This window comes from Natator depressus, chromosome 1 (assembly GCF_965152275.1).
Source record: "Natator depressus isolate rNatDep1 chromosome 1, rNatDep2.hap1, whole genome shotgun sequence".
Taxonomy (NCBI): Eukaryota; Metazoa; Chordata; order Testudines; family Cheloniidae; genus Natator; species Natator depressus.
In genome coordinates, this window is record NC_134234.1 from 111,900,757 (window position 1) to 111,912,947 (window position 12,191).

At 38.9% G+C, this 12,191-nt stretch overlaps 1 protein-coding gene across 5 annotated transcripts in view; it reads right to left on the minus strand.

The window, feature by feature from the left end:
- The window catches only part of LIMS1 (LIM zinc finger domain containing 1), a 131,686-nt gene that overhangs the window by 13,008 nt on the left and 106,487 nt on the right, over positions 1–12,191 (minus strand). For all 5 annotated transcript variants that reach the window (XM_074944945.1, XM_074944936.1, XM_074944929.1 and 2 more), the window contains exons 4-8: positions 9,351–9,471; positions 7,103–7,252; positions 4,247–4,397; positions 1,660–1,752; positions 236–284 (exon numbers count right to left, since the gene is read on the minus strand). In XM_074944945.1, the coding sequence (XP_074801046.1) occupies positions 236–284; positions 1,660–1,752; positions 4,247–4,397; positions 7,103–7,252; positions 9,351–9,471 (564 nt within the window). The remainder of the gene's footprint in view (positions 1–235; positions 285–1,659; positions 1,753–4,246; positions 4,398–7,102; positions 7,253–9,350; positions 9,472–12,191) is intronic.

Here is a 12,191-nt window from a genome sequence, read left to right on the forward strand (position 1 = left end):
TCCACACATGTAAAGGAAGCTGCCTGTGTAAAACTCACTAAAGGATTGGGGCCTTGCCGTTTTACTCTCTTATTTCACTCACAGAAACTCTGAAGAATTTATAAAAAGGCATTATGGGAATCAGCATTTCTAAAGGGATTCAACACTAGTCTTCCCTTTCCCTGGTACCTCATTTAGTAAGTGCTTCCTAATGAAGTGACGTGACAAAAAAAAATGCAATTTAAGAAATGCTTACCATCTCCTTCAATCACACGATTACAGTGGAAACAAACATCACCAAACAGCTGTGGATAGGGGGAAAATATGAATTTTTAACTTTAAAAACTTACCCTGGGTAGAATTTTAGAAATAAAATAATTGCAACTCCGCATATGGACATAGCAACTTTTCTGACAAACTCCGTAAGATTAAAGGAATGCCTATTGTCAAATTACTTAATTCTTTTTTTCCCCTAAAGTCACCTATCCATTCCCATTACAAATAAGACCCTTCATTATTAAACATGAAAAATAATGTTTAATTTATGTTTTCTTCTCTACTAATTATGTTTTGTTTCCTTTTTGCATTTCTTTCATCTTGGAAAATTAAGCTAGACAGTTTCACTTTTGTATATCACTTGTTTCTCGTCAATTTGAACTTTCAGGTTCTCCTGCATGTCTAGAACAATGCCTTGCTGTTTCTGTTGCTTAGTTTCAATTTTTATGTACACACCCATCCACCCTCCCACTCTACTTTTGGCCCAAATTTTATGTAACATCTGTAGTGTTATGGCATTTCTTATTTACTGCTATACTATCAACATTTCAAACATCAAACCTTCAAAACTGAATAATCAGGAATCTGTAATTAATACATGCCATAGAACTATGGAGCTTATTACCCATTTTTTAAGTGCCAAAAGGTGTGTGCATGTGACACTTTGCAGTTTGCTCATGTTTAAAATAGTTGCAACAAGTTTATTTTAACAGTTAACAGAATACACTCACAAAAAATCTTTTGTATGTTTAAACTACACTCCTTGCTGTGGTATCTAAGTGACTATAAAAAAGGGGTCTGTAGGGGAAAGGAACATTGACTATAATCCATGTATGAAAATGAAAATAGTCACTAGGTGGTGTTCTCTGACAAATGCATTGGGTATTTGCAGTCTTAGATGGAGAAAAAGTGAGTCAAGCTGGGTTACACAGCATACCTTCATGTAGAGTCATATCATCGTGCGGTACCAGCTGTAAGGAAAGCCACTCTATTAACTAAGGCCTAGTGTTAAACCCTAGACACTGAGTGACAAATTTTCCTTAGATTCTTGGAAAAGTTGGGTGTCATTAGCAGCACTGAACAGGTGCACTGACCTTGCAGATATTACAAAGTTCACAGCCAACAGTCCTACAGTCATTAGTAATTATGGATTTGAATGCCGAGTATATACTGAATGTTTTGTTAAGTCTTTAATAGTTTTGTTTTTAAATACTTGAACCATTTGCAGAAATATGTTAAAACGTTTAAGGAATTACAATACTACGGACACTACTTTTCAAGACACAGATGGTTGTCAGAAGGCAAAACTAGTCCCTTAGTGTTAATATTTTTCTCTCCTACAGATATAAGTGAGTTGATGAATCATGAATTTATTAATGGCTAAGATACAAAAATCAACCTTACCTGATTGTAATGGGTTTCACAATATGCCAAGCCCTTCCTCTCGTAGTGACGATGACCAAGAAATGGCTTTTCACACTTTGCACAAACAAAATGCTGCAAAGAAAATGATATAAATTGTCTCTGGATTGATTGAGTTAATGGCATTTCTTTGGAAACAGATACTCAGGACTGAGCATTATCGAAGGACAGTCTGCTCGTAATGCCTTCTTTAAAATTAGAAACACTTTTATTACTTGTAGATTTAAAACATTAAAAAAACCAAAATATTGCTCATTTTAAAGTCTTAAATTTTAAAGAAAATAGACTGAAGAAAAAAATAAACTGAAGAAAAGGTTTTGGATTCATTACTAGTTGATAAACTGCATTGATATCATGGAAAATTCTTAAACTAACTTAAAGAAACTTTATTGCTACGCTTACTGTTTGGCAATCACAATAACCTGGTCGATGGTGGTGTGTTTTTTATTTATTTATTTTAAGATATCTGAGGAGGAAGGATGATCTTGTGATTAAAGGAGCGGGAGTAAGCAGATTTGGGTTCCATTTATGACCCTGCCCCTTTGGAGTCACTTAATTTCTTTTTGCCTCAATTCTCCCATCCATAAGATGGGCATAATACTCACCAGAATGTGGTATAAAGATAAATTTATTGATTGAGATTTTCAAAGCAGTTTAAAGGATTTAGCTACATATATTCCATTAAATTTCATGAAAGATTCATGGCTAAATCTCCTGCACTTCTTTGAAATGCTCAACAATTGTTTGTGAAATGCTTTAAGATTTTCAAATAGAAGGTCTCATAGATGGAAAAGTAGTATTATTGAACTCTGTAACAGAATCATAGAAATGTAGGACTGGAAAGGACCTTAATAGGTCATCTGGTCTAGCCCCTTGCACTGAGACAGGACTAATTAGCTTTAGACCATCCCTAACAGGTGTTTGTCTAATCTGTTCTTAAAAACCTTCAATGATAGAGATTCCACAACCTCCCTAGGTAATTTGTTTCAGTGCTTAACTACTCTTACTTCGGAAGATTTCCTAATGTCTAAACCAATGGTCTTCAACCCTTTTTCATTTGCGGACCCCTACCACAGAAGTCTTAGACTGAAAACTGAGTGAACAGAATTCAAATATAAATGTTGCATGCGCTCGGCACAGCATTTGACACAGTGTGAGAAAGGGTTTGCCACACTGTGGGCTTCTACGGTAATGACAATACTTCTGGGTTTTGACCTGTAGGTGGGGGTATTCACCTATTTTTGATTGATCAGAAAAACTGAATGCTTTTTCTGGGATCTAAAACTTTATAGTTATCTTTCACTGTCCCTTTAGACCAGGGGTTCTCAAACTGGGGGTCTTGATCCCTCAGGGGGTCGCGAGGTTATTACATGGAGGTCATGAGCTGTCAGCCTCCATCCCCAAATTCCACTTCCCCTCCAGCATTTATAATAGTGTTAAATATAAAAAAAGGTTTTTAATTTATAAGGGGTGGGTCGCACTCAGAGGTTTGCTGACTGAAAAATTTATCTCCCCCTCTCCCCCTGTATAGCAACCTTTTATGTACTTGAAGACTTATCACATCACCTCTCAGTCTTCTCTTCTCCAGACTAAACCAACCCAATTGTTTCAACCTTTCCTCATAGGTCATAGTATCTAGATCTTTAATTGATTTTGTTGCTCTCCTCTGGACTTTCCCCAATTTGTCCACATCTTTCCTGAAGTGTGGTTTCCTGAAGTTTCCAGAACTGTACCCAGTACTTCTACTGAGGCCTTATCAGTAGAGTGAAATAATTATTTCTCATGTCTTGCTTACAACATTCTTGCTAATACATCCCAGAATGCTGTTTGCTTTTTTGCAGCAGTATTACATTGTTGACTCATATTTAGTTTATGATCTACTATAAACCCCAGATACTTTTCTGCAGTACTCCTTTGTAGGAAGTCATTTCCCATTTTGTAGTTGTACAATTAATTATTCCTTCCTATGTGCAGCACTTTGCATTTGTCATTATTGAATTTAATCCTATTTATTTCAAACCAACTCTCCAGTTTGTAATGAATAGTATTTATGCAAAATATTACTACATTTCTGTATAATACTTTGCACTTCTATAGCGCTTCCCAAGGATCTCAAAGTACCTTTTTGAACAGTGAACTTAACTTGATACACAGCCTGGAAAGTAGGCAATGTCAATATTTAATCTCTCTGTGTCTGCATCTCCATCTGTAAAATGGGGATAATAATTTGCCCAAGACCACACAGGAAATTTGTGGCGGCTAAACCATACCTTCGTGACAGTGTTCTCGTGTACATAGACACTTAAAAAGTTTCTGTTGATTAAAGAGATATTGTGAGTTCTACAACTATTTCTCATCTGAAATATAGGGAATCACTCTCAAAATGCAGAATTTTTCAAAATGAAATAAACTGTGTGTGTGATTACAACTGAAGACATGCTCTACAACTTACTTTACCAACCATTTCTGTAGAATTTTCTAATCCTTTCGATTGAAACTGACGCATAAAATTCCAGACCTAGTATATTCATGCCAATATTTATAAAATACAATACACTCTGACATTTACCTCCACATGCCACTGTTTCCCCATAGCATTCACCACTCGTCCTTCAATTGGTCTCCTACATGCTCCACAGATGGGGACACCCATTTTATCATGGCATGGTAAACAATATAATTCTCCCTTCAACTCACGAGCATCAGCAGTAAGTTCCTTCCTGTTCAAAAATTAATGAATCAAACATGATCACAAAGAATCTGAGAATACAGAGAAGGATTTTAGTTAATGGGTGGTTTTGAAGGCATGACTTTATTTTTATGAATTTATTTCAAAAGCTTTATTTACACTCCATTATGGGATTTGGACACTAGTGTTCAAAATAGCCTGGTTCATTGGATTTTATCTTGAAGATTGAATGTTTGTCTGGAAAACTCAGAAATGTGTGATAAGTATAATGCATTAAGTTTTTTACTTTCTCTAAATATCTGATTTATAAGAGTTTCATCATTTTCTTACATGCCATCTACACTGAACATTTGCAAGATCTAGGGCTTGTCTTCACTATGGTCTAAATCGGTGCAGCTGCGATTGATGCAGTGGCATTGATTTAGTGGGTCTGGTGAAGACGTGGATAAACTGATGGGAGAGCGCCTCCCGTCGACATACCGTGGTGTAGACACCGCTGTAAGTCGATCTAAGCGACCTCGATTTCAGCTACATAATTTACCTAACTTAACTAGCATAACTTAGATTGACTTCCCTCGTTAGTGTAGACAAGGTCCTAGATACACTGGGCTAACTTCTGTTCTCAGTTACGCTAGTGTAATCCACTACAGTCATCTGATTTCCTGTGGATTAACATCAGTGTAATTGAGCCTGGAATTTAGTGCTCTAGGCCAAGTCAATCATGCATGCCTTTACAGGGTTCAGGGATAAAGAAAAATATGCACCTATATGTGACAGTCATGTATATTCTTACTATCTCAGAATCTCTGTATGCTTCTTTGTTTTAACCACTAAATTGGATGATAAATCTGAATAATGATGTTATTAAGAACAGTAAAAATGACACTGTCAGAATTAAGCTTTAAAACGGACTACAGGTTGAACCTCTTTAGTCCGGCACCCTCAGGTCCTGAACCAGAGAATTTGCCGAACCACGGAAGGTCAATATTGTAGCGAGCGGGTCTCTTTTTATTTTTTATCTCAGGGAGGCGAATAAATGCAACAATGCTTGCAACACTGCCTAGACAAGGCTTACCAGCTCTCTTCATAACAAAGTGTTAGTATTGTTAAACAATTTACAAACAATGTTACAAAATCATGCCGGACCATGGATGTTGCTGGACCAGAGAGTGCCAGACTAGAGAGGTTCAACCTGTATAATCAATGATGGTCTCATTTGGTTGCTCTTGATTTAGGATTACAGATTCTTTTTAAACTGATCTTTGCTGTGGCACTAAATATCTAAAGTGAAAACTTCCCTACCACCAAATTACTGGATGGTCAGCTACAAACTAGTGTGCCTGTGTTATCTCCCATAATACATCCAATCCAGCATCTCTGTGCAGGACATGGAAAACTGGGGGAAAATCTGTGTTTACCCACTGCTAATATCCATGCAAGCTTTAGTCCCTCCAGGGGATGGAAAATTGCCTTTTCCAGCTGTTGCAGAGGCCACTTTGAAAATCCACAGATTCTCCGAGGAGCTATTTGAAGCAGAAACACTCTCTCCTCAGAATTGCCCCAAGAGCTATAGGGGTTCTGCTGTATAGTGTCAACACAGCTGCCATCACAGCCTGTAAAAATTGGGGAAGTGGTTCAGCCCTGAAGACAAGGACCAGCTGCCACAGCTGAAGACACATTGTTTCAAAGAAAGAATAGGGAAGAATTTACAATTTGCTTTCAAAAACTAGAGGAGGCAGAGGAATAAGTTAAGCAGCAAAAGAGGGAAGCAAGTGGGGGAGGTGAAGGGGCTGCACTTTTTATTTCTTTTTAAACAAGTGAAGAAAAATAGAAAATTCACTGAGATTTCTTAGTTTATAATTAAGATTACTGCTAAATAGCAGTTCATTCAGCCTGCGGTTTTGGGCATTTTGACTTTTTATTCCTTCAGACCACAATGCTTATAATCTTAAATCCTAGTCAATATTATGTGCCACACATACATGAGTGTCTGTAAATCAGATCACTGATAAGTCTGATACCATTTCAAGTGAACCAGAACACTGTTCCAGTGGTTTATTACCCTCACTGTTACAAATGGTTTGATTATTTTAAAGGATTGCATGAGGTGAGGTTCTGTCCAGTCTCACATCTTCTATCACCATTTCAAACTCAATCTCTTTCCAAAATGAAATTCTCATCTTTCCTCTTAATTCCTCTCCACTTCATCCTCTATCTCTTTTGTCACTTGTAACTGGATTATCCTCCAAGGAATGCAACCTTAGTGTCATCTTCAGCTCCTCTCTCCTGTTCTCCCCTGCATCCAGTCTCTCAGTAAATCTGGTCACTTCTGTTTCTTGTAGTATTACCAAAATCTGTCCTTTCCTCGCTACTGAAACCCTCATCTGTGCCCAGAGCTAGAATTGGGGGTACACACAATGTTACTACAACCTCTCCCAAGATACCATCTTGTTCTCCAGAACCTCAGCTTTCATTAAAGCTTGTCTGAGAGAGGACTGAACCCCAGATTTCTGTAATCTAGGAACCTCTACTGTTTGAGCTAAAGGATGAAGTCCATGAGCCCAGAGGTAATGGCAGACTCAAACTTCCGTACATGGTCTAGCTGCTAGAGGGGACAAAGAATCACACTCTGATAATGTGGATTACATCAATACAGCTGACTTTAGATTTAAACAGACAAAACAAATGAAAATCAGCATTTTCTTAAGGTTTTTTTCTTCTATAAAATACAATTACCCGCAATTGGCACAGTTGAAATGATCAGGATGATAGGGATCATTCTTGAATATGAGCGGTTGTTCATCAATAATGGCATGGCACTTCTGGCAGATGTATTTTCCCAGACCCCTGGCTTTCTCCCGGTTGTGACAAGGACGGCAAAGATGCCTAAAAACAGAGAAAAAACAGTAACAGTAATAAATACTGTCAAGGTTCCTTCCCCACTCTGAACTCTAGGGGACAGATGTGGGGACCTGCATGAAAACCTCCTAAGCTTACTTTTACCAGCTTAGGTTAAAACTTCCCCAAGGTACAAACTATTTTACCTTTTGCCCTTGGACTTTCGCTGCCACCACCAAACGTCTAACACCGGTTAGTGGGAACGAGTCCATTTGGAAACGTCTTTCCCCCCAAAATCCTCCCCAATCTTACACCCCCTTTCCTGGGGAAGGTTTGATAAAAATCCCCACCAATTTGCATAGGTGACCACAGACCCAAACCCTTGGATCTTAAGAACAATGAAAAAAGCATTCAGTTTCTTAAAAGAAGAATTTTAATAGAAAAAAAAGTAAAAAGAATCACCTCTGTAAAATCAGGATGGTAAATACCTTACAGGGTAATTAGATTCAAAACATAGAGAATCCCTCTAGGCAAAACCTTAAGTTACAAAAAGACACAAAAACAGGAATATCCATTCCATTCAGCACAGCTTATACTCTCAGCCATTTAAAGAAATCAGAATCTAACACATATCTAGCTAGATTACTTACTAAGTTCTAAGACTCCATTCCTGTTCTGTCCCCAGCAAAAGCATCACACAGACAGAGAGAGAGGCTTTGTTTCTCCCTCCCCCCAGCTTTTGAAATTATCTTGTCTCCTCATTGGTCATTTTGGTCAGGTGCCAGCGAGGTTATCCTAGCTTCTTAACCCTTTACAGGTGAAAGGGTTTTTCCTCTGGCCAGGAGGGATTTTAAAGGTGTTTACCCTTCCCTTTATATTTATGACAAATACTTTTTGGAATCTTACCACACAATAAAAACACAAACAAAAATCTATTAGGATCTCAATTCAATCTGTTATTTGAATAAATCATATAAACAGTACCCTTAAGAGAAACCCAAGCTCAAGAGAGGGGAAAAAATAGTCAGTTTACTTCCATCCAGCCCAGAGGCTCATTCTTCTGTTCTCTTGCATTTAATGTACATGTAAAAGTAAAAAAGGAATTAGAATTTGCTAAAGATTTTTGTTGCCAAGTGTTTTACTCTGTGAATCACGGAAGTTTAGATGGGAAGCTATATGCTCACTTGGGCTCTGATTCTACACTTATGTATGAATGTCACTTTTACCATTTGAAGTCACATGCTTAAAGTTAAGCATGTATCTGTTTGCGAGATAGTGGCCCAGGACATTTACTCACATTGAAAAATATCTTACTCTAGGAATAGTCCCACTGAATTTAAGGGGACTACTCCAGGAGTAAGGTGCTGCTAATAAGTCAGAGTAAGGGTATCACAATGTGGCCCACAATGGCCTTGAAAGAGCTTGCAAAGAAGAGCAACATTTTTACGTATGAACTAAACTACTGCTTTTCCCAGGCTCCCTAATATAAAATCATCTCAGTCAGGTAAAATTCACACACAAAAAAGCATTAAAACAGAAAATAAAAAGCACTGACTTGTAGCAACGCACTTTATTCTGGAGAGGTGCCATCAGAATTCCAAAGTGGTGCAAGGTAGGTGTGTACACTTTTATCTAAATTTTTAGTATCTCAGCACCACTGGTTGTGACGCATGAGTTGCTGGAATCACACCAGAAAAAATCTGACATCATGTAAAAGAATTAATGGGGTACATTTATCTATCTCTGGTACACTACTTTGAAAATGTTCTCCCCTATTATATCTCAAAGTACCACTGGCACTGAGTGATGTAAGGTAACAGATATACCCAGAAGGTGACCTTGATGGAAAGTCTGAAGGTGTAGTGGAACATTCTTTAAATGTTTCTGTAAGTATTAAAAAAAATCAATATTTAATATTTACATTTCATTTTTGAGCTGTGTTCTCTGCAGATCAGACTTGTTTGAACCCCTGCCCCATAAGGGCACCTTACACGTAAACAGAGATACTTCAGTTACTCCTTTAACTGTGTTTTATTAAAGAGGTTACATCATGTCAGCTAAAGATTTTTAGAAGCCTTAATAAATTGTAAACCCCATTATCACTTCATTTTGCTTATGACCAATACAGAAGGGGGTGAAGATCTACCTGCCAGCATTCTTGACAAATCCAATATCTGCCAGTACTTGTTGGCAGATGTCACAGCAGAAGCATTCTGGATGCCAGCTATTATTCATAGCTTTAATAACACGACCGATAATGAACTCACCTGTAGGTAAATAAAATATCTGGATGTTAAAAAATAAAACGAAAGTTGTTCTAAATACCAAAGTGCTTTAAGTAACACTGTATCAGACAAAGTAAAAAAAAACCCCAAACTCCCAGCTTGCGGGTTCAGGTATATGGCTCCAGGGGCTCTGGTTCTCAACCTTATTCTTGGCTAAAAATCCAAAGCAAATTCCCTTACTAACAAAGCACTTCCCCTTCTAGCTAACACTTCATTTACCCACCCTTCTTCATACACTTCATTTTCTGTATATCTGAGTTTTTCTTTTTTCATCCCTCACCTTTTTCAGTCATCTGATCTCTTATGCTGTTTTGGTATTCATGCAGTTCTTTATTCTGCATGACTTTTTCCTAATTACTTTCTCCTTTCTTCTCTCAGTAAACCAGCAGATTAGCAGGATTTTTGTTTTTATTTATACTCCAGTAGTTCCCAAAAGGCTCTAGGCACTTTACAAATGCAAAGAAAGACTCAGTCCTGGCTCTGAAGAGCATACCATCTACTGAAGGATGGGTGAATGGGATACAACACAAATCATGTGATGATAGATGCACTTTTTGCTGGCCAAGCAAAATGAGGCCTCACACTCAACTTGATGTCATTTCTGTATTGGTCTGTCTAACATGGTAACTTTTGAAGACCACGTCTAATTTTATTGACACTCAGAAAAACTGGAAAAAAAAGTTACTTATATTTAGTAACTGGAGGTTCTTCTGAGTGCTGATTCCTATGTATATTCCACTGTGGGTGATTGACAAGAAGTACTCAAATAGGAGGGTGAGAGGTTGTAGATGGCAGAGCCGAACAAAGGACTGCTGTTCCAAAAGATGCATCAGCAGAGGTACCAAGGCACAGCATCTAATAAATGTGTGGACTGAGTGCCATGTAGCTGCCTTACAATTATCAAGTAGAGGCACCCCTATTGAAAAGAAGCCATAGATGTTGCTTGCGTTCTTGCGGAATGAGCTCTTACCCCATGAGGAGGGGGAAGATTTTCTCTGATATCAGTTGTCTACATGCAGGCCAACATCCATTTTGAGATTCTTTGAGAGAATATAACCTGACCCTTGGCCCTGTCCATTATGGTGACAAATAGTCCAGATGATTTCCTGATTGTTTTCAGGTTATGAAAGGCTAAGGCTTGCCAAACATTGAGGGAATGGAGCCTCCTTTCTTCTGAGGATGTGTGAAGTTTTGGGACAAATGCAGGTAAGCGGATAGGCTAGTTCAGGTGAAACTCAGACTGGGGGTGAATTTAGGGTACAAATGTAATGGAAGCTTGTCCTTATGCAATATAGTGTAAGGAGGATCTGCCATCAATGCCCCAAGCTCACCAAACCACCTGGCTGAGGTGATGGCTACCAGGAATGTGACCTTCATGGATAGGAGAGACATGAAGCAAGAAGCTAATGTTTCAAATGGAGGCTTAGTGAGCACTGAGAAAACAAGGTTCAAGTCCCACTGAGGAATAGGCTTTTTGATAGGCTGAAAGGTTCTGATTAGACCTTTCCAGAATTTGCTAGCCGGAGAGTGCGCAAAGATCGAGTAGACTCCGTGAAGGCAGATGGTTGCCAAATGAACCCATGAGGAACTGACAATCTTGTTGTCTGCATAGAAAGAATACAGTCCAGAATGAGAGGAATATCTGTGGATTCTAGAGAAATACATCTTTGATACGCCCAGATGGCTTGGTTAGGTAATATTTTCTAGTGGAATCCTTCCTACTATTAGAAAGGACATTCTGTACAGCTTCAGAACACAATTGCTCTAAGGATGATGCCCATCCACAAACCAAGCTCTGGGAGGAAGCAGATGTGGGTTGGGATGCCTGATTTTGCCATTCCTCTGAGTCAGAAGATTGGGAAACATAGGAATAATGATCAGTACCCAAAAACAACATGCGTAGGAGGTTCAGGAATCAAAACTTCTGGGTTAGTTGGGGGCAATAAGAATAACTCATGCATTGTCCTGTCAAATCGTGTGCAAATCTTGAGGCAGGAGTGGTAGTGGCGGGAAGACATAGTTCAGATCGTCTGACCATGGAAGGAGTAAAGCATTGCCTTGTGAGTGGTGACCAAAGGCTCTTTTGGAGCAGTATACGTAGCATTTCCTCTTTGTTTGGGAGGTAAATAGGTCCCTGGTGGAGGTCCCCCCACAGAGCGAAAATATTGTTCATCACAGAGTTGTGTAGCTCCCACTTGTGATCGACTTGCAAAGTGTCTGCTGAGACACACGTTCTGGTTCCTTCAGAGGCAGACTGCTGACAGGGTAATCCAACTGCTGATGCACCAGTTCCACAGACTGACCATTTCTGCACACTTAGGGGCAGATCTCATGCCTCCCTGATTGTTGATCTAAAAGACAGTTGTGATATTGTCGGCATGGTGAAACTGAATGAATGGGAGAAAGGTTTTGCAAGCCTGTCAAACCGCTCATAGCTCTAGAACACTGACGTGAACTGAATGTGATTCCTGAGATATCCAGGTGTCTTGTGCTGTACGGTTGTCCATGTAAGCTCCCCAACTCAACAGAAATGTGTTGGCAATCATCACCCTTTCTGGTATGAAGGCGAGGAAAGGAACACCGTCACAAACCTGATGGGGATTTTTCCACCATGACAGGAACAATATCACTTTGGTGGTAATAGTCACTAGGTGCTCGTGCGCTGTAGGTTTGGTAAGTACAAAGTCAGAAGCCACGCTTGT